The sequence below is a fragment of the Carassius gibelio genome, chromosome B5 (assembly GCF_023724105.1).
Source record: "Carassius gibelio isolate Cgi1373 ecotype wild population from Czech Republic chromosome B5, carGib1.2-hapl.c, whole genome shotgun sequence".
In the NCBI taxonomy this organism is placed as follows: domain Eukaryota; kingdom Metazoa; phylum Chordata; class Actinopteri; order Cypriniformes; family Cyprinidae; genus Carassius; species Carassius gibelio.
Genome location: NC_068400.1, coordinates 3,783,315 through 3,805,122, shown reverse-complemented (window position 1 = coordinate 3,805,122; position 21,808 = coordinate 3,783,315). Strand labels below are relative to the sequence as shown.

Below are 21,808 nucleotides of genomic sequence, written 5' to 3'. Positions count from 1 at the left end.
AAGCAAGTACTCAAAAAAATAACAAAATAAAATAAAATAGCCATCACCTTGAGTAAATTCAATATAAATATATGGTCACTGATATAATAATATATCAGGAAAGCCAGCTTATAAATGATAAAATACATTTCAAAAATTTGATTGTGTTAATATGGAGTTTTTCATATTGAGGGTTATCAGTAATGCCTGTAAAATTAAAGGATGTCCAGGCAGAAAATTACCAGTATATTTTCCTTTTTTTTTCTGCCTAAAGTGTAGACCTACTGACTCCAATTATAAATATGAAATAGTTTGTGTTCTTCATTAAGATATACAAATAGAACTTTAGAATATCTTTAATAGCAACAACGAACATGATATAATGTTTAACAGATCATTGTTTCAAAAATAAATCAAAGGTAAATTGATAATATTGGCTAAATCCTGCCTGCCAATTCAAACTGTAGGATATGTTTATACACTATATATATATATATATATATATATATATATATATATATATATATATATATATATATATATATATATATATATATATATATATATATATATATGTGTACATATTACACTGTATATATTCTCAATTACAGATCAGTGGTTCAACTATGTAGTGTAAACCTCCAGACCAGCGGGCGGCGCTGTTGTGTAAGCAGCGCTCATCCTCTGACTGCTGTCTGCAGCGCTCCCTGCTAACCAGTTCTCTTGCAGGTCAGCAGTGCCTAGCCGATAGCTGACCACTCTGGGCCATCACTGTATTTTAGAGTGTTGAATCTCCGTGTAGAAATGAACGGGATGCCCGGGACGAACGTGATTCAAATCACTAACCTGTCGTCGGGGGTGAGCAGTGATCAAATGAGAACTCTGTTTGGCTTCTTGGGGGACATTGAGGAGCTGCGACTATACCCGCCAGAGTGAGTGACAACAACATACACACACACACACACACATACGCCTGAAAAAATCACAACAAATCATATAAGTTATTTCGGACACACACATCTCAAACAAACATAGCTGACCACTTAATAGTGATGACAACACAGCATCAGCATCACGCATACACGCGCATAGATTATATACATAATTACACAAATATTCAAACTACAAACGACATCCACACATATTAAACACAACATATAACATTGCTATAAACACACCATAAAACATCATACACTTCAAACACACAGCCAATAACATACACCACACATGCACATCAAAAAACTCCATGCATCCATACACTGTGAGAAGTGCATGGACAACAACATACATACACACACACATCACATCAAAGGCCTTGACAATAATGGCATGACGTGTGAACCCTCATACTTGTTTATGTGCTATTTGATATGTGATATATCTTATAGAACTTATTGTACTACCATAACGCGTTGCACATCTACATTACCCATAGAGTGCATTAGTGCCCACCAACTTTTTCAGTCTCTTAAAAGTAATTTGCAATTAATGCAAACAGATGGGTTCAAAAAAATCAGATATGATCGATAAACAACCTCTGAGCTAACAGCAGACCTGTCTTTAAAGGTTTATCAGCTATTGTTGAAAATAACTTGAAAATGAATGGATTTTTAAATTCTGGAACCCGACTGCTGCACTCTTTTATTCTGCAAATAAGTCTCCACCAATCAGAGAACAACAACATTCAAGAACACTTTAGCTCCGCTGACTCTCCTAAAGCAAATTACATTAAGTCAGTTTCCTTACTCTTTCTAAAAATATTTGTCTGCATATTTTACAATAAACATAAAAAATAATAACTGTTTCAGTTTGTAAAATCAAAACTGTTGCACTCTATGCATGCTTTTATAGATCATTATTGTTTAAATTCTCTGAAAGCCTGATTGCAGACTTCCGAATAATAATAATAATAAAATAAAAAATACATTTCTGTGATTTTAAATGTTATAATTACTAAATGATCATCCACTCATATACACAACATTTTAAAAGATTTCCAATTTTATAAGAGGTCCACCAAAAAATTTAACTTCTGTCACAATTTATAGACAGATATAGATATTAATCCAAAGCTGTTTTATCTTCATCTGTGAAAGAATTTTGAAGAATGTTCAAAACCAAAATATGGGGTTCCTATTTATTTCCATTGTATGGTCTAAAACAGTCTCCAACATGGTGGAGTGTCTGAGTCGCCCGCCGAGCACGTTCTATAAATATCCTGAATTGTAATCTTTCAAATTTTTTTTTTTAATGATAATGGCGTAAAATGAGAAGATAACTATTGGTGACATTTCATATACCATTAGAACATATTATAAATAATTCAATAATTAAAAATATTTAGAATCTGCACGTCTCTCTCTCTCTCTCTCTCTCTCTCTGGGTCTCGTGTGCGCACCTCTCGCTCTCTCTCGCTTGCTCGCTCGCTCTTCGTCTCGCGTGCGCGCGCACCTCTCTGTCTCTGTCCAGCTTTGCCAGACGTACGATAATTATCGTATTTGTACAATAGTTTTTACCTATGTACAATGTACGATCAATAATGAAAAAAATCCTGTAATGTACGGGAATTTCAGAATTTTATGAAAATTTAAATGTTGCAGTCATAGGACTTGTTTACTCATACACGAAATCGGCTCATTACAGACACTCTAAATGCGTTCGTGTGCACCTGAGGGTGTGTTAAGAATACAGGAGAGTGCCCTGCTCTAAAGCCAACGAGCACTAGTTGCATGACAGCAAGAACCCCTTCAACATCTGGCAACACGCAGGATTCCGATGACAGCGGCTCAGATGTGGATTTAACTGCACCACGCAGAAACAGCTAAATTCCTTCTTCACTGGACGTGACAAAGCAAGTGTTAAAAATCATTTTAATATGTTTTAATGTGCACTGCGACGCAGACAGTCACTGGGATAGTATTTTGTCTCACTGCTTCCGTCCAACAATATGCCTTGTTATCTGTTGTGGTAATTTGCAGGTCGTGTCAAAATGTTGTTGGTTTAGAATAGATAACTCTTTTGACTCGTGTACGATAATTTTGAACTTCTGGTACGATACTTGGACATTTCCAATCTGGCAACACTGTCTCTGTCTCTGTCTCTCTCTCGCTCTGCGTCTCGTGCACGCACCTCTCTTGTTCTCTCGGCGTCTCGCGCGGCAGAGGAGCAGCATTTTAATTTAGTTGAACACAGATATTATGTTGCTTTTCTAATTTTACATGCAAGTATAGCCGAAATCATTCAGTCGCTATTTCATATTTATGCCGTTGTTCTGTCTCCCTTTCTCCCCGTGATTTTGTTTATATCGCGAATATAAGATGACCCCCCATTTTCCAGCCTATTTTTAGGACAAAAAAACTTGTCTTATATTCGGGTATATACGGTAATTATAAATTCATTTGTCATAATATTTAACAATATTACTGTTTGTTGTTGTATTTTTCAAAACTTTGTGTGTGTGTGTGTGTGTGCGCGTGTGCCTATATCAAACAAGTAGCCCTCAAGACTATTTTATCCCTTCAGGGAGCCCTCACTCACAAAAAGGTTGGAGACCCCTGGTCTAAAATATAAAGGGGATACAAAAGAGATACAAAAGGGATTATTCAAAATATCTTTGTGTGTGTGTTCTTCCGCAGAAGATTCCCAAGTCATTCAGGTTTGGAATGACATGAGATTGAGTAAATGATGACAGCATTATCATTTTTGGGTGGACTATCCCTTTAAGAACCGCTTAGCTTCTTTGGACAGCACAGCAGCTAAACCACAGCCTTACAGACTCTTTACAAAGTTCATATCTTCCTTTTTGATAATTGACCAGAAAAAACTACAGTCCTATGTAATGTATTACATCTACAGTATGCAAAAATAATCAAATCCTTGTTTTTCTCTTTCAGCAATGCACCTCTTACCTTTTCATCCAAAGTTTGTTACATAAAGTATCGCAAGCCTTCCAGTGTTGGTGTGGCACAACATTTAACCAACACTGTGTTTATTGACAGAGCTTTGATTGTTGTGCCCTGTGCTGAAGGTTAGTACATTTGCATGTGTTACATTTGTGTGCTTGATTAAACAGAGACACTGACTATCTAACTTCAAATCACACTATTGAGTAGAACAAAACATAATTGACTTCTTTGCATTATATTGTGTGGTTTTTTTGTCCCAGTTATGTATGATAACCATGAGTCTGTATGCTAAGGTATCACTTCTATCAGCTCTGATTTATTTTGTGAGTTCAGTGGAGGTGGGTGGATTGACACTAGCTCTCTTGTTTATCAGTTGAGCTGGAGGATGTGGAACTGATGGAGGTGATTAAGATCATACTCTGTGTTATGTAACAGCACCAGTACTGTGTGAACACGTGTTTAGTGTTTTGCTAAACTCAGGGGATTATTGCTGCAGAGTCATTCGTTTATATACATAAATGTTTTTTGCCTTTTGAATTCAGAAAATGATGGTGCTTTTCCATTGCGTGGTACGACTCGGCTTGGCATGGCTTGTGCTCCACTGCAGCTTATAGTTGCGCCGCCTCTACTGCTGCGACTTCTAAAAAAAACTTTTCCATTCCATGATGACCTATCAAGCTCTCGCTGGATCTTCTCCTCTGCTATCAACGAGAAGAATGCCTGTACTTCTGCAACAGACAACAAAAAGACTGCTCGTTCAAAACAGATCCTTTCAATCCTTCGTTGGCTTAGCTGATTTAAATCTGGCGATTGTGTGTCTTTTGTGTTTGTGTCGCAAGTTCAGTGACGCAGGTAGTGACGATTCTCTCTGGCCAATCAGTGATTAGCAGAGTTTACACGTGACGTTTTGATAACATTACGATTCACTCGGAACCTCAACCGAAGTGGTACTACAGTACCAGATACTGTACCCAGTGGAAAACCCCCAAAAGTGAACTGTACCGAGTCATAACGTGCAGCCATGCAGTGGAAAAGTGCCATTAAAAAAAGTAATGCGTATGGAAGACTAGGAGTGTCACTTAAAAATGAATTATATGAATCAGTGATCCATTTATTAGTTAACAAAAACGTTATTAAAAATCAATTGACATATTCAAAAGCTTGGGTTCTGTAATGGTGTGTTCACACCAGACAGAAAGTGAATATTAACATCGCGTCATTCGCTCTAGATTTCTCGCTGGATGTTTTATGTGTCTTGAACAGCGCGATCAACCATTATGAAGATAACTACAATCGCTGTTTTGTACCTGTTGTCAAAAAGTCCCAAATACAATGAAAAGCCAAACACCGACATGTCTGTGTTCACTGCACGATCCAGAGGAGGATGAATAAGGTTAGGATCCTGTATTATTGTGTGTGTTACATTTTAATACTGTATATATCCACTGATATTACTATAATTTCTATTATTGATAGCAGCATCTCTATAGCCATTCTAATAAAATACAACTACAACTGATTCTAATTGTTTTCTATGCTCCAGATCTATGTAATAACAGACAGCTACAGTAATTCTCTCTTCTATTGTCTAATTCAACTGGAAGTGTCAAGAAGCTCTTTGCTGATTGACTTGCGCAATAACACGTCATGCTAATTTTCCGCTCAAGTTGAAAGATGAGATTGAAGTGAATTTCATCCATTTGCGGCAAACATTTCGCATCATTTGCATTACCCAGCACGAATTGGCCTCTGTTTGCCCCTTTGCTTTGACTTTGTATGTAATCTACTCATGTGAATGATTACATTTGCATCTGGTGTGAACACACTATAAGAGTTTTTCCATGGTTAGGCTGTCCAAAGTATTTATTTATTTAAAATACAGTAAAAACAGTAGGGATGGACGATAAATATCGGCACGATATTAATGCGCATCTCGTCAGTAAAGCCATTTCTGTAATCAGCGGTAAATCTAAGATGTGCTTTCAGATGGAGCAGCATTTACTACACAATGCTGTTGTTCACTGACAAGCTGCACAAAACCACGATCATAGTTTACATATGTTTTGCGCAATTTGTCAGCCAACAACGGCTCTGTGTAGTAAATGCTGCTCCACAAAGTTTGGCGCTAAAAGAAGACTGTATTGAGCACGATTATAAAAACACAGAAGTAGAGGACTTTTTTCCCACAAGAAAGAAGTGTGGATGCTGAGTTCTTGTAATCGTTGGTATTTAAGAACAGACTTATTCTCACATGTTCTTTATATGGAATAATATTTTTATTAATTCTCCACTGAAAAATGTAATCTGAAGAGCACCGTACGTTTTCTTCCACGAGCGCGAAGGTTAGAGCTCAATATCAATATAAATTAAAGTGTGATTACTGTAAATATAAGGGTATAAAAAATCGAGGGTGTGTGATGTCATTGGCAGGCAGCACAATGACACTGTGGACACGGTCCGTGTCTCTAGTCATAGTTGCTTATTTATCTTGATTTAAACTTTCTTTGAAACATTTGGGATAATGTAGGTACACAAGTCAGCAAAATATGCCTCTTTGCATTGGATTTTAAAACCCTTTTTTTCTATTTTAACCTTACATACTACAGTAATTGTAATATAACTTAAAGAAATATTAGAAAAAATATGTCATTAATGGACCATATTTATTGCACAAATAGTATTTAGTACCAAAAAATCGCAAAATATTAAATAAATATTTTTGAACTAAAATATAGAATACATATTTAACTGAAAAATAGTTAAGCTGTATGGTCACATTATAAGTACCGTATTTTCCGCACAATAAGGCGCACCTTCAGTGAATGGCCTATTTTAGAACCGTTTTCATATAAAGGGCGCACTGAATTATGAGGCGCATAGAATAGACGATACTGCAGTCAATCGTTTGACTGGCTTTGCGTTATGCATCCACTAGATGGAGCTGTGCTAAAGGGAATGTCAACATTTTGACAGAGCGCCTTGATCCATATATATAAGGCGCTCCGGATTATAAAGCGCACTGTCGTTTTTTGAGAAAATTAAAGGCTTTTAAGTGCGCCTTATAGTGCTGAAAATACGGTAAGCAATACCTGAAGGTTAAGAAAACAATATTAATGCTTTCTCTCTATCTCTCTACAGAATAAAATTATGCATAATATGCTGTAATGTTTACCAAAAATTGCTGCAAATGCCTGTATAATTAAGCTTTCATCTATCCTACTAAAACCCATTCAGATGTATTGAACTGCTGATTTGTTTGGAGAGCTCTATAAATCACATGACCGTGCGGCAATGCCGGCGAGATCAAAGCTTGTTGCAACTATATTTTTAAATGGCTCTGGCTTTAACTGAAGCACTACATTTTATGAATGAAGCATAAGACGGACCCGAAAGCGTGTCTCACACCAAATCTGTGAGAGTTGGCAAGCATTCGGAAGTTATTACAAGCACTTGAACATGCTTTTAAAGTCAGATTTGAGCAAAAATTTTATTAATTACATACATTTTGAACGTAGCTTCATTTTAATTGTATTTTCAGATGGATTCTTGTAAGCATTATGGATAGTTTGTGTTTCTAATGAAGAAGCAAAAGTTATTTATCTTAATTTAATGCTGTATATTAAGCAGCGATCAATGTAAACCATATGAGATACATACGCTACCTACATGAAGAATAAATGCATTGCTGGTCAGTGCCACCTAACGTGTAGGTGTGAATTACCAGAAGGCAAACGGTCGTTTCGTGCTTTGTGTGAAAGCACCATTTGTCGTGATTCGCAACGCGCTCAGTTTGAAATGACCAATTAACAGCTTTTCATTGTGGTACTTTCATTGCATAAGTCAAACGCAGTTGTTCAATCCTTTTACTGAAGTTATTTGTATTAAAACAATAAAATACATTTGATTTAATTTATAGGAAGTTGATTGGAAGTGATTTAGTATAAAGATGTAACTCGGACTTATATATATTTTTTAAATATATTTTATTGGCTTAATTTGTTTGGTTAATCTGTATCCCAAGAATAAATAAGTAAATACATGTTTAGTTTTAAACTGCTTTCAGACATGTGCCACATAGCATGTTAAGATTCAGTAAAAATGTAGTTTTGCTTCCTTAGATTTCTGAAGGTTAAGCACCTTCATTCATTAAGCAGGAAACAATAGATTACTTGACTGTTTAAAAAAAGTTTCAAGCCTTGTTTTTGTACCCTTTGTACACAAAGGAAAGTCAAATTATAAAACAAGCATTTGCAAGCAGAGCATGAAGGCGAAGGGTAAGAGGTAAAAGGGTGAGGTCTTCTCAAGTCTACTGTGCAACCACTGACTAACTTCTAGAATTTTTTTTTCTTTTTCTTTTTTCGTTGTCTTTTTTTTTTTGTGTGTAAACATCCGTATTCATGAACAACATGGTATCTAAGCTTCCCTCTTGCCTAAAATGCTTGTCCTCGTGACTTGGTTCTGGATGGCTTACTACGTTGATTAATTTGGTTTCTGTATGTTTTTTCTGTGTTGATTATGTGTGCATATCAGATGACTAGAGTGACCCAGGCTACACTACTACACTAGCCTGACTCAAGGCTTTGTTTTCCAAGCCACTATACCCGCCGGGGCCCACGCTGCCTTCAAGGGGGGAATGTGACCAGGAGCGTAGCCGCTGAACCTTCCAAGATGGACACCTTGTCTCTTTTTCTTTTCTTTTCTTTTAATTTCTTTTTTTTTTTTTTTCTCTCACATGTTGTCCTTTTTTTTTGCCTCTTAGAAGAGTTGCATATTCATTGTATTGTTTTTCTTTTTTTTTGTTTTCCTGTCCCCTTGTCCCCTCGTCCCCAATCCCACAGTTGCATACCTTGGTGTCCAGGTTGACTTGCCGCCCAGTATTGGAGGGAAGTTTGAACGGTAGAAGGGCAGCTCTTCCTGATATCTAATGCATTAAGATTTCCTCCTCTCTCTCTCTCTCTCTCTCTCTCTCTCTCTCTCTCGCTCCTCTCCACCGATCTGCTCAGGGTTTTACTGAGAAAAATAATATATTCCTTCATTATTTAATAGAAGCACACAATGCCTCTCAAAAGTATTCAGACTCTTCACCAATTTTCTGTTTTTACTGAATTATAAGTACTGAAATAATTGTTTTTCTCAAAGCTCTAAACTAAATGTGAGGCTTTGTTAGAAAATATTCTCAAATGCTCTTAATTATTATTTTGTTAGTTATTTATATCATTTAATTTAAAAAATCTTTGAAAAGTTTAGTTGCAATGACTGCTACATTTTGAGAACAGTACAGTATTAAGTTGTCTATAGTTGTTTGATGCTTAAATATAGTTGCTTGTTCAATGTTGGATTGAGATCAGGACTTTCAGTGTCAGTATCAGTTTTTCAGTTACCAAAACTTTGTAAGTAACAGTTTGTAAGCTAAAACAGGTTCTTTTGCAGTATTTTTTTTTTTTTTTTAAATGCATATTTTCTATGGTTGCATGATATATCAATAAAATTGACATTGCAATATGGCTAAGTGTGAATATAAAAGTAAGTTAACATTTAATTAAATGAACAAATGTGCTATGGGTTTTGGTGTGAAGTGCAGCACTGTGTTCATTTAATTGTGTGGAGCTTTATGTTTCTAAGCCTAATAGTTTAATATATATATATATATATATATATATATATATATATATATATATATATATATATATATATATATATATATATATATATATGTAAATTATAGCATTGTAATTTTACAGACATGCTATTAAAGGGTTAGTTCACCCAGATAGCAAATTTATGTAATTAATAACTTGCCCTCATGTTGTTTCAAACCCGTAAAACCTCCGTTTATCTTTGGAACACAGTTTAAGATATTTTAGATTTAGTCCGAGAGCTCTCAGTCGCTCCATTGAAGCTGTGTGAACGGTATGCTGTCCATGTTTAGAAAGGTAAGAAAAACATCATCAAAGTTGTCCATGTGACAACGAGTCAGTCTGTTGTTCATTATCTGGCTCGACTCGGTGTTCATCTTCAGTTCTTTCTTCACAGCAGTTCAGTCAGTGTACTGTTTGAGTACATGAATTACTCCGGGATATTAGTTTGTTTGAACTCAGAGGGAGTGTCAGCCACATAAAAAAAAAAGTTAACAGCCTAAGTCATATGTGGATTAATGCGTATTAGAGATGCGAACCGTTTAAAACGATTCAGTTCGATTTGGCGAACTGAATGATTAGTTCGCAAACCAGATATCCAGCTGCTTTGTTTTGAACTCTCTCTAACAACAGACACGGAAGAGAAGACAATGCTGAATAAAGTTGTCGTTTTTGCTATTTTTGGACCAAAATGTATTTTCGATGCATCAAAAAATTCCAACGGACCCTCTGATGTCACATGGACTACTTTGATGATGTTTTTCTTACCTTTCTGGACATGGAAAGTATACCATACACACAGCTTCAATGGAGGGACTGAGAGCTCTCGGACTAAATTCTAAAATATCTTAAACTGTGTTCCAAAGATAAACGGAGGTTTTACAGGTTTGAAACAACATGAGGGTAAGTTATTAATTACATAAATTTGTTATCTGGGTGAACTAACCCTTTAAAGCAAGTTTTAATATTTATTTTTTAAACATAACATAAAAAATTTGGATTTAATTATTTATAATAATAGCATTAATGCAATGTTTCTTATCTTGTTAAGTGTTTTTATGTAATAATCAGTAAAAATTAAAATGTGTGTGTATATATTTGTAATCAGTGTGGTATGTGAAGACTCAGGGAAACACTTTAATAATAATAAATTACAATTTAATAATAATATATATATATATATATTTTTTTACATTTATTTTAGGATCTATAATTCAGTAAAATTACAGATTTGTTAGTAAAGAGTGTTTAGAATTGCTTATTTTTGCAAAGCACTTTTGTTCAGTTCACTGAAACAACAAGAAATAAAATCGTTCTTTTAAAAAGGCTCATAAGACTGCACGTTTAACTCCGTTGCATGGTTTTGGGGAGCATTGTCTTTAGAGTAGTACTGAAAAGGTTGAAAGTCACATTTGAGGGTTTTAATCAGTTGTTCACTTAACCCAAAAGCCCAGATATATCAACCAACAGTCAGTTTACCCATGAATACTGTAGTCACTGTAAGCACAAAGCATGAGTATATACTGTATGTTATACCTACATTGGCTGAAACGTATTTGAAAAATTGATTTGTTGTTAACCTTATTGTGAAGGCAAAATTTTTAGGGGAGACAGTTTGAGGGGGGATTTCTCAAAAGACACTTAAAATGTTCTTCTTTTCTGTATCTGATGTTCTATGTGCTATTAGTGTGATGCAGCCAACATGAACGGTTGTCTTGTGTTGCACACCCTTTCCAACACTGTGACACGATCGCCCCAGGGAGAAAAGCGCCCATGCTTGATATCGTATGGTTCATGACCAATATGTTTCCAGTACAGGTGACCCATACCACAAAGTGTTAACTCATTCTCTATATTTTGTTCTGTTTTTTTTTTTTTTTTTTTTTTTTTTTTTTTGAGAGAGAAAAGAACAAATCACAATGTTCTTTTCTCTGTTTTTGTGCAAAAGTCATCTTGTTTACAGTATTTCTTCTGTTGATAGTAAAAAGAGTAGAAATGCTAGTTCAGATTGTTCATGGTCAGGGTTGGAGATGCTTAGGTTGGGTGTTAGAGTGCTAGGCTATTGGAGGACTCTCGTCTGAATCTTGGGTCATAGGTGAAGCAGCTGGAGACATCTCCATTGGCCTCTCTAATGCCGGTCCTCTTGTTATTTAGGAAAAATCCCTGAAGAGGCAAAGGCGCTCTCGCTTTTGGCCCCCGCCACGCCAGTGACCAGCCTGATGAGCGGAGGAGGACTTCTGCCCATTCCAAGCCCTGCTACACTACAGAATGTAAAAACACAATCTCGCAACTTAAAGCTGGAATACACTACACTGTTTTTTCCCAGATTTGCAGTTTGGAGGTAGTTGGCAAAAGACAGCATGTTTGCAGATTTTGGGCAGTCGAAGTTGACACTTTTCACAGGAAGTTATGTACAGTAATGTGTGATGTGCAACATGTGTTTTAGGTTTAGATTGTGAATCCATCCAGTTGCAGAATGTTTAAAAAATCATATGTAGCACAGGTAGGGCCTATATTTGAAGCAGTAGCCATCATTACATTGTATGGATCAAAATTATAGATTTTTCTTAAATACCAAAAATCATATTAGGATATTAAGTAAAGATCATGTTCCATGAAAATATTTTGTCAATTTCCTACTGTAAATATATCAAAACATAATTTTTGATAAGTAATATGCATCGCTAAGGACTTAAAGGATTATAAAATCTTGCCATTAATCACTTACCCCAATAAAAGCTGTTTTACGCGTAAAAGCTTTGTTCCTCTTCGGAACAGTTGTGTAAGATGTTGTGGATGAAAACCTGTAGGCTTGTGACTGTCCCAAATGACTGCCAAGTAAATTACAGTGTCAAGATACAGAAAAGTATAAAAGATATCATCAAAATAGTCCATCTGCCATCATTGATTTCAACTGTAACGTTATGAAGCGACGGCAAAACGTTTTGTATTTTGTAATACGACTTTATTCAACAATTTGTCTCTGTGTCTCTCTGAATCATCGTAGCGCCATTTTGGAGAATATGAGCTGCACGCAAGAAGTGTACACTCTTCTATTTCAGCGGTGCCACAAGGATACATCGTCTGTGTGTATTTACGCTTTGATTTGCAAGAAGACAGCGCATCTGTGTGGCGCTGCTGACACAGAAAAGCGTACGCAGCCTGGGTTCAGCTCATATTCTAATATTCTCCACGCTGACGTGGAGAGACACAGAAGAGACGAATTGTATAAAGTTGTTATTCTTTTTTCTTTGCATACAAAATGTATTCTTGTGGCTTCATTACATTATGGTTGATCCACTGATGGCAGATGGACTATTCTGACGATGGTTTTCATAATTTTCTGGACCTTGACAGTGTAATTTACTTGGCAGTCAATAGGACAGTCACAAGCCTCACAGTTTTCTTAAATTGTGTTCCTAAGACTAACAAAGCTTTTACATGTTTGAAACAACATGGGGTAAGTGATTAATGACAAAATTTTCATTTTGGGGTGGAGTATTGCTGTACCCTCAGATTCCAGATTTTTAAATAGTTGGCCATATATTCTTGGACAAATATCCTAGCCAAAAAAACCATACATAAGTGGAAAGCTTATTTATTCATATGATGTATAATGTCAATTTAAAAAAACTCACCCTTATGACTGGTTTTGTGGTCCAGGGTCGCATATCATTTTTATGTCTCGTGTGTCTCCTATATGGCACTTGCTTCTGCATGAATTTGTTGGGTCAGCAATGACTTGAAAGTCTGGTAGTGTATAATGACAAGTTTTTCATTTTGTGTTGTAAATTTTTTTGTGTAGTGTATTCCAGCCCTTACTGAATAATGAAAAAATATCCCCTTACAACATCAGCTGCATGCTACTAATTTACTGCATTATTTAGAATTATTAGTTGTCACTAAAGTCTCATATTTGTTGGCCGACAGCGTGGTCTTCCTTTAGCTAATCTGGGGGTCCTGAAGTCTAGTTTGGACACATCTGTGGCGGCTCTGAATGCAATTGCTTCACAGCCTCCGCTCATGGGAAATGTAGATCCCTCTAAAATTGATGAGATCAGAAGGACGGTGTATGTCGGCAATTTGAATTCACAGGTATGTGAAAATGAATTTAATTAATTTGGAGGCTATTTGCAAGTGCAGATAGTGTAAGAAATTAATATTTAGTGGCAGATACTATTTGCAGCACAGTCTATTTGTAGTACATTATAACGCAGTATGTATTAAGCTGAAATGATCAAGGTGTCATTGAAGGCTCAAGAATGAAGGTCCAAGTCACCCCAACATAATTGCTATTGCCACTAAATGACAAATGCGTAGAAAACTGAATGTAATTAAAATGGGCATAAAAATGACACCAGATTCGCTCTTGTCTTTCAAGCACACATTGTACTTGTTTTGTCAATGTCCTGTAGAGCACCACAGCAGAACAGCTCCTCACGTTCTTCAAGCAAGTTGGAGATGTTAAATTTGTTAGAATGGCAGGAGATGAAACCCAGCCTACACGTTTTGCTTTTGTGGAGTTTTCTGATCAGGAATCGGTGACACGAGCGCTTACATTTAACGGAGTCATGTTTGGCGACAGACCACTAAAGTGAGTGTTCTTTTTTTGAGAAAATGACTCTTCTGAACCCTTTAAATACACACAATAATTTACAGGCTTTCTTTAATACAAGATTTTCAGAGCCATTTTTTTATGTGCTTTTATCTTTTTTATGTGCTAGCATTATGCATTTTAATAGTTATTAATCAACTTTTTTTTCAGGATTAACCACTCCAATAATGCCATAGTGAAGCCTCCAGAGCTCACACCTCAAGCTGCGGCCAAAGAGCTGGAGGACGTGATGAAGAAAGTCAGAGAGGCTCAGTCAACCATTGCTGCTGTTATCGAACCAGGTATGTCCTCTCTAGCCTGAACACACACAAACAGACTGAGGCTTTTAAAAAAAATATATATATATATTTTTTTTTTTAAATTGAGAGTTTTGATTGTTTCTTCCAGAAAATGAAATTAGTTCATCCAGTAGATCTAGACGTTCCAGAAGGTCCAGATCTCACTCCCGCTCCCCATCACACTCACGAAAAAAGCGATCCAGATCCAGGCACAGGTAAATCACACACATCTTTAAACCTGGTTTCCATGTTAACTCATGCTAGCTTAAGAGCTTGCTAAGCTACAGGCTACTCACAGTTAAGTAGGTAATGTACTCTCAAGCTAACCTTTTGAATAAGTAATTAGTTACAGTAGTTATACAAGATGCATCAATAAAAACATGCTACTGACAATGTATGTAATTATATTTTTATTTCCTTAATGGGAATTTGAATGAGCATCTGGAAGTAGTTAAGCATAGACATTTCATTATAAGAGTCTTGGTGTATTTCAGCTTGTTTATTAATAAAATAACCCTATTATACAATTTATTTTTATTTTTTTTGGCACTTTGCACCAACTTCTAATTTGGATGCAATGATAAATTGGTACATTAATCCATTTCAATACACATTGAAACAAAAAATGTTACCCCGTTTTGATGATATAAGTCCTCATTGAAAGAGTGCCCCAGCCTGTTTAATTAAAGGGGTCATATGATGTGGCTAAAAAGAACAAGCGCTACTCTACACCAGCGATTCTCAATCCCAGTCGCACACTTCAATGCACTTTGAATGGAACATATATATTTGCTTTGTATTGGAATCATAGCAGAATATCCTGTGATGTCCACTTCACAGGCCACTTACGTTCGAATATAACAAACGTCTAAAGCGATAAGAGAAACATACAAAATTTGCAGAGCAGCAGGGTGTGAGGACTGGAATTGAGAACCACTGTGTAAAAAACTCGTGTTTGAATCATAGTGGCAAATCCTTTACATATGTAAACGTACTTACAGACTGTGAGTAAAATGCCTTTCACTCATCTAAAAATGTGGGTTGAACTGTTCTGGAACAGTTTTGTAAATACAACTTAACCACTGATTTCTAGTTCTGTCCTCTTTTGGAAGGCCAAACATAGTATTTTCGCTTTCACAATGACGGTGTCACGCCTGCTTTCTTTGTTTGAACACTTGGGCTGCGTTATTGCAAATCCTCCCACATCATGATGTAGACATGTGGGGGTGTGTTTAAACAAGTTTTAAATTACATTTTTACATTTCCACAGAAACCCTGTTTAAAATAAATTAACCTTTGCTTGTTAAATGAGGTTGGACATAAACTTCACTTTATTTTTAATGTTAGTATCTAGAAATGTTCACTGTAGTAATGGAAAAATACCTTTTTTTTTTTTCAATGATGTTTAAAGGGGACACCAGAAGTCACAGCAGAAGGTGAATGACTCCCGTGGGTCCCATAAGAGGCGCTCACGTTCCCGAGAAAGGAAACACAGCCAGAGTCGATCTTATTCTAGGTTAACCTGCACCACCACACCACTCTTTACACTTATATTCTGTTTTTGTCTGACAGGACAAGGAAGGATCTTTTAGACTGGTGTTGTTTTTTTATACACAGGGACCGAAGGAAGGACAAGGACAGCAAAGTAAGGAAAGAAGGTGACTGGGAAGAAAAGAGGCCACGGGACAAAAAGGGAAGGACGCCTCCTAAACGCTACAGTGGCTCTAGTCGTTCCCGCAGCATAAGCAGGTCAGAAGAAATTGTCTGTATTAAACATGAAACAAAGTTTGCACACTTAAAATATCGCCTACAATGCAAAAAAGAAGAAGAATATAGAAATAAAACAAACAAACAAAAGTGATGTTTGACAATGAAAAAGTTAATGAAATAAGAAAAAACACTTATCAGTATCAGTTAAAAGAGATAGTTGCTTATCCCCCCTCAAAAATGTAACAAAAAATATTTGTATATAAAAAGATGTAGTAAAACAGTGTAGAAGATGTAAAAAAAAAATGTGGGAATCATGAAGTGACCAAAATTAGTAAACAATAAAATTGTCTTAGAGTTGCCACCATTAATAATTTTTTTCCAAGATATTCTGTAAAATGAGTCTTATAATAATATTTATATCAATTAATACATTTAGTTGAAAGGATTTTTTTTTTTACTAGGGAGTGGGTACTTTATTTATTTATTTATTTTTTACTTTTTTAATAAAATAAAAGAAAAAAAGAAAAAAATCAGTCTAATAAAAAAACGATCCGCATTATTGAGAACATCATTAGACGGGGAAGGTCGGGGTCGCAAAATTAAAGATGAAAGATGCAACATTATGCCAGCAGGGGTCACTCATACCTGATTAAATAAATAGCAAAGTTAATTCTGCTGAAATACATAATACACGAACCAGTTTTAATACTATTTTATTGGTTGTTTATGTTGCTAAGGGTGTTGCTCAGTGATACACAGATCTGTTGGGTGAAGCGGTCATAATACAACACAGCTGCTGACCAATCAGAATCGAGGAATGGAACTAACCATTCTATAATATTAGTTTAAATGACATATTATTTTTTATGACTTAAGGTATATATCACTGATACCAATATTACTAATGTCTCTATGAAGTTTTTTCCCCTAATATTTCACCATTGAATGTAGCTGTTCAACATTACAGTATTATTGAGAGTTATTTGTCATTTTTGCAGCACTAGGTTTTTTAGAAGTTAGCTTGTGTGTTTAGATAAAGATCATTTTTTCTCCTTTATCTCGCAGAGGCCACAAGAAAAGAAGCAGCTCTCGATCCAGGTCACCAAGGCGGAGAGCCAGGTCACCATCTCCGTCTAAAAGGTTTACTGTGTTAGACAATTTGTGTCTGACGTTATTGTTTGATCAGACTGATCATTAAAAACTTAATCTCTTCTATATATTTTCAGAGGCAAGAAAGATAAAAAGAGGGATAAAGGACGGGACAGTAGCAGGGAAAGGACAGAGAGCTCAATGTCCAGGAGGAGAAGCAGGGATTATGAACATAAATCTAGACCATCACTGGTTTGTCCAATTTATATTTCAAACACCGATCTCATTTACATTTACACATTCAGTTTCATTTATGAAACACGAGCGAAATGAATTTGTATCGGTCGTTTGGTGCAGTAATTTTGGTTTAAGGTTACCGTAAATTACCACCAACACAAATACTCTGTGACTTATAATGTTAATGGTGCCATGTAAGTGTGGTTACTTTATTCAAATTGAGGTTTTCTTGAAACTACGCTATTACCAGGTACAGTTTATCTCTGGGGGACTGATGGTTACAGCAGTGTGCCGCTAATCAGATTGTGGGTTTGGTTATGGGAGAACAGCTAGTGTCAATAAGTCTTCTTCTGACCAGTGTTAATTTCTTATGTATTCGGCTTGCTGGATTAATAACCAGTTTACATTGATATTATTATGTTGTATTGCTATTTTATTTAAATGCTGAAGTGATACACGGAAACTCTATAACTCTATATTCAGGTACTCATTGCTCCCCGTGCATCTCAAAATACTCACTGTGCGTGTTTAGTTTAAATAATTTGCACAACGTGAGGCTGCTCTAGTTTTTATAGATGAGCAACAGGTGATCCTCTCAAAGATCAACTTTCAGTCTACCTCTGATAACCATCAATGTGACTGCTTTAACAGTAAAGCTTTTTTATTTCCCCCAAATCTTACATCTTTCTGACGAAGTGTGAACTTCTTTCTGACCTGATCTAAGATTACCTGTGGGCGTCTACTGGCGACACTTAAAGCGTCAACATTTACAAGCTTTACACTGTGGCACGTTTACTGGTGACAACACTCACTTTGAACACTCATACCTTATCGCAGAGAATCCCTCTGACAAAAACAGCACATTTTGCTGAAATATAATTGGTTCTTCATTTGTGCAATTCAGCAAACCTCCTCTCTGTTACTGGCAAAACAAATTTGATGTTTGATTACTTTAACTTGTTACTTGTGTCATGGATTGTGGTTAAGATTATATTCAGACAGATGTCTAGAAGCCTTGACATTGCGCAACCTTTATTGCAACTTTAGCGTAAGTGTTGGGGACATTGGATGTTTTCAGTCAGATTTACCCATGTGCCCTTTCCTGATTTTTGTTTTTTTATTTTTCAGATGGAAAGGGGCTATGAGCAGGCGGACCACCAGGAGTATGACAGTGAAATGGATGGGTTGGGTTCTGTGGGTAGCGTAGACAGATCTCCTCAAGCTTATTTCAACGGCAGCTATAGGAGCACTTACGCCGAGGAGGATGATCTCTCTGCAGCTGAGTGATACACGTGTACCCATAATGCCAAGAACAGTGATATTGTCTGGAGAGCACAGCATCATGTATGATACTGTAACAGCTGTCACTCCTTTTGAAGTGTTTTCTCTTGCGTCCATTGCTGTGTGATTGTAGGCTTCTGGAAACATTTTCTACTGCTGTGAATATGCTACCTGTCATATGATATTCATATGGATGAAAATGTAAAGTTTTGGATAGATCTTTATTGTGCTGAGAGATGCGGTGTATTGAATGAAGGTGCTTTTGTTAAGGTCACTTTTTTAAATTAGTTTTGCATTTGTTTTCTTTTGCATGTAACTTTGTGTTTACATTCTTGAGGAAAGATGTTGTTTTATGCTATTTTGTTTCTCTTTTCAGTCCATCTAACTAAAACAAACCATTATTACTGTGAATAATAAAAAAATAATAATAATAATTACCCCAAAAACTATATAACATATTTTGCATAAAGACGATAATGCATATTTTAAGATGGTTTAGATTTTTCTTTTGACTTTTAAATATATTTTCCTTCAAAATCTCATTATTGCTATAATGTAAAAAACAAACAAAAATAAAACATTCTGCCTTTTATTTAATTTTACCTATTCACATTAAAGTGGAATAGGAGTTGCTTAATTGTGATGAAAATAATGCTAGAAATTGATTTTGGGGTACCTAGAGATTCACCCACTCTACCTGGTCTTTTCCATCATTTCTATTTAAAGTAAAAAAAAAAAAAAAATTACATTTAGTATGTGTGTATTATAACACTACAGAGACCCGTTTTTCGTACGTCAATAACTGGATTTGATTGTTGATGATTTGGCATGATCTTGGATTGTTTGGTTCTTCAAAACTCATCCCGGAGTTGCTGTCACGGCAACACGTCCTTAAACTTAAACCTGCTCTGGTACAGGCTTCTTCATGGAAACGGTTAGATCCCATCTTTTTAAGCAGAACTGATACTCAAAATCTGTCCCAGCCACTGCTACTTTATTAGAAGAGTACCCTACCCTACTTTTTTAATAGAAAATCACAAAATGAATACAATAAATATTATAATGTTGTGTAGTCATCATCTGTAACACTATAGATACAGCCAGCTTTACTCGTTGAAAAATGTATTCGCGATTAAATATTTACTTTATAAAGGCATTGGAGTCTTACACACATGCTGTACAGTTAATCTGAAACGTGCATTAATTTGGGGTTTGACCCTTGAGAAACTTTAACGCTGTCACGTAACAAATCTGCTTCAAAGATCAAATTTAGTAAAATGCCAGTTACAACACTTAAATATGTAAAGCCTGTACACATACTAGAAATCATGAATATAAATAATTACAATAGTAAAATTATAATTAATGTAATTATTATTACATTTATGTAGTTTTGTTCTCTTGGCTGGTTTAGTTTTTTTTTTTTTTTTTTTTCGTCTGGTGTCTTAATTAGGGACTGCAACGGCAAAGAACGTGCGATCATGCGCGACGTATACATTGTAACGGTCTACAATGGGAGTACAGCTAATTTGCCTTAGTCGCTAAATTACTCCTCGACAGATTAAAAGGCGAGTATATTTTGCCTGGTAAATCTAGGTTTATGACTTACTGGCATCATAAATACTAAAAACTCTTCTTCTGACAATAAATTTACTTTTCATGCCAAAAACACGCTTTCTATTGCCTGTTAAAATTAAATTTTTTATTACGCTAATTTAAATGATTGGATGTTTCACCGTCCTCTCGGTTGTTGGTTTTGCTTAGTGATTTTTGCGCTCTTTGGCTAAGGTAGTTAACGTCAGTTCGCCGTTACCGTTCCATCAGCTTTAAATCCATACATCTGTCCTTTTCGGGGAACACGAGAACGCGCACTAATCTTAGACAACTTAGTCCAGATATTTTAATCAAACCCGCATATTCGTTTGAATAACCAAATTAGCAGAGATCCCTTATCACGATTACTAGATCTGGAATCTGTGTTGGAGCACAGTGTATGTTAAAAGTGCCTAGACAGAGTTTGTGGCAACAAAAGATGTAATGACATAGTAAATCAAGTCAAAAAAGTTATCTAGTATTATCGGAAGGCTTGTGTAAAATGCATAGTTTCTTTATTTTAACAGTATTTTGTTTGAACCAGTGTATAGTCCTACAGTAACCTCTTCATACAAATTGTTGTGTGGCATATACTAAGATGTTTAATAGGTTTTCTAAGAGGCCCTTACTGACTGAAGAGCACAGCAACTTTATTAACAGTGACTGCTGTCTCCTTCAAATTCAGTACAATTTAAGCTTCTGAAGATTATTATTTTTTAATATTTTATTATAAGTGGGTACAGTATAAATAATTATATACAGCACTTGTTAGCTGCAGAACTAATATTAATAAGAAGTGACTTATTTATGATATTGGTTTGTGTGATTGTGTGCGTCTGTTTAACATATGGGTATAAAAAAGATTTTCCCTGACATAAAATTTACATTAAAGAGTTTTACTTCCAGCTTATCAACTGCAGTCTTTTTCATATTGTGTAATTGAACAGTGTTTGCACATGTACAACTCGCTATCTTGTTTTTGAAGTTATTCAGAGCATTAGCACAGGACAAGTTGCAAGTCCTTAGTTTTGGCACACATATATTTTTTTAAATATATTTAATGTAACATTGTACATTCACATAAAAATACAGTATATATATACAGTACAGACCATGTACAATAATGTTAAAGCAACTATACAGGTGCTGGTCATAGAATTAGAATATCATCAAAAATTGATTTATTTCATTAATCCATTCAAAAGATGTGAGCTGAAGAGCTGAAGGCCCCTATCATCGACTCCATGCCACGCCGCATTGCTGCAGTAATTCAGGCAAAAGGAGCTCCAACTAAGTATTGAGTGCTGTACATGCTCATGTTTCATGTTCATACTTTTCAGCTGGCCTAGATTTCTAAAAATATTCTAATAAGTAATATTTTAATTTTCTGAGATACTGAATTTGGGATTTTCAGTTCAGTTGTCAGTTATAATCATCAAAACTGAAATAAATAAATCAGTCATATGAAATATATCAGTCTGTGTG

At 35.6% G+C, this 21,808-nt stretch overlaps 1 protein-coding gene across 4 annotated transcripts; it reads left to right on the top strand.

The window, feature by feature from the left end:
* Positions 1-666: 666 nt before the first annotated feature.
* Positions 667-21,233, top strand: LOC127957074 (splicing regulatory glutamine/lysine-rich protein 1). 4 transcript variants are annotated; one of them, XM_052555435.1, is made up of 14 exons: positions 900-911; positions 3,873-4,006; positions 8,415-8,780; positions 11,208-11,338; positions 11,675-11,790; positions 13,451-13,615; positions 13,936-14,114; positions 14,286-14,416; positions 14,523-14,628; positions 15,825-15,929; positions 16,031-16,162; positions 17,189-17,263; positions 17,350-17,464; positions 18,578-21,233. In XM_052555435.1, exons 4-14 carry the CDS (start codon positions 11,308-11,310, stop codon positions 18,734-18,736), a joined length of 1,314 nt encoding a protein of 437 aa, XP_052411395.1. In that variant the 5' UTR covers positions 900-911; positions 3,873-4,006; positions 8,415-8,780; positions 11,208-11,307; the 3' UTR covers positions 18,737-21,233. The 4 variants fall into 4 exon arrangements, with proteins under 4 accessions (XP_052411394.1, XP_052411393.1, XP_052411395.1 ...); XM_052555434.1 differs by lacking the exons at positions 8,415-8,780; positions 11,208-11,338 and having other exon boundaries at positions 667-911; positions 17,189-17,242; XM_052555433.1 differs by lacking the exons at positions 8,415-8,780; positions 11,208-11,338 and having other exon boundaries at positions 669-911.
* Positions 21,234-21,808: the final 575 nt, after the last annotated feature.

Excerpts from the sequence above, each read along its gene's own strand:
- LOC127957074 (XM_052555433.1), top strand. The coding sequence starts at position 784 with ATGAACGGGATGCCCGGGACGAACGTGATTCAAATCACTAACCTGTCG. Across the intron at positions 912-3,872 it reads CTGCGACTATACCCGCCAGA|CAATGCACCTCTTACCTTTT; the intron begins GTGAGTGACAAC and ends TTTCTCTTTCAG. Across the intron at positions 4,007-11,674 it reads TGTTGTGCCCTGTGCTGAAG|GAAAAATCCCTGAAGAGGCA; the intron begins GTTAGTACATTT and ends CTTGTTATTTAG.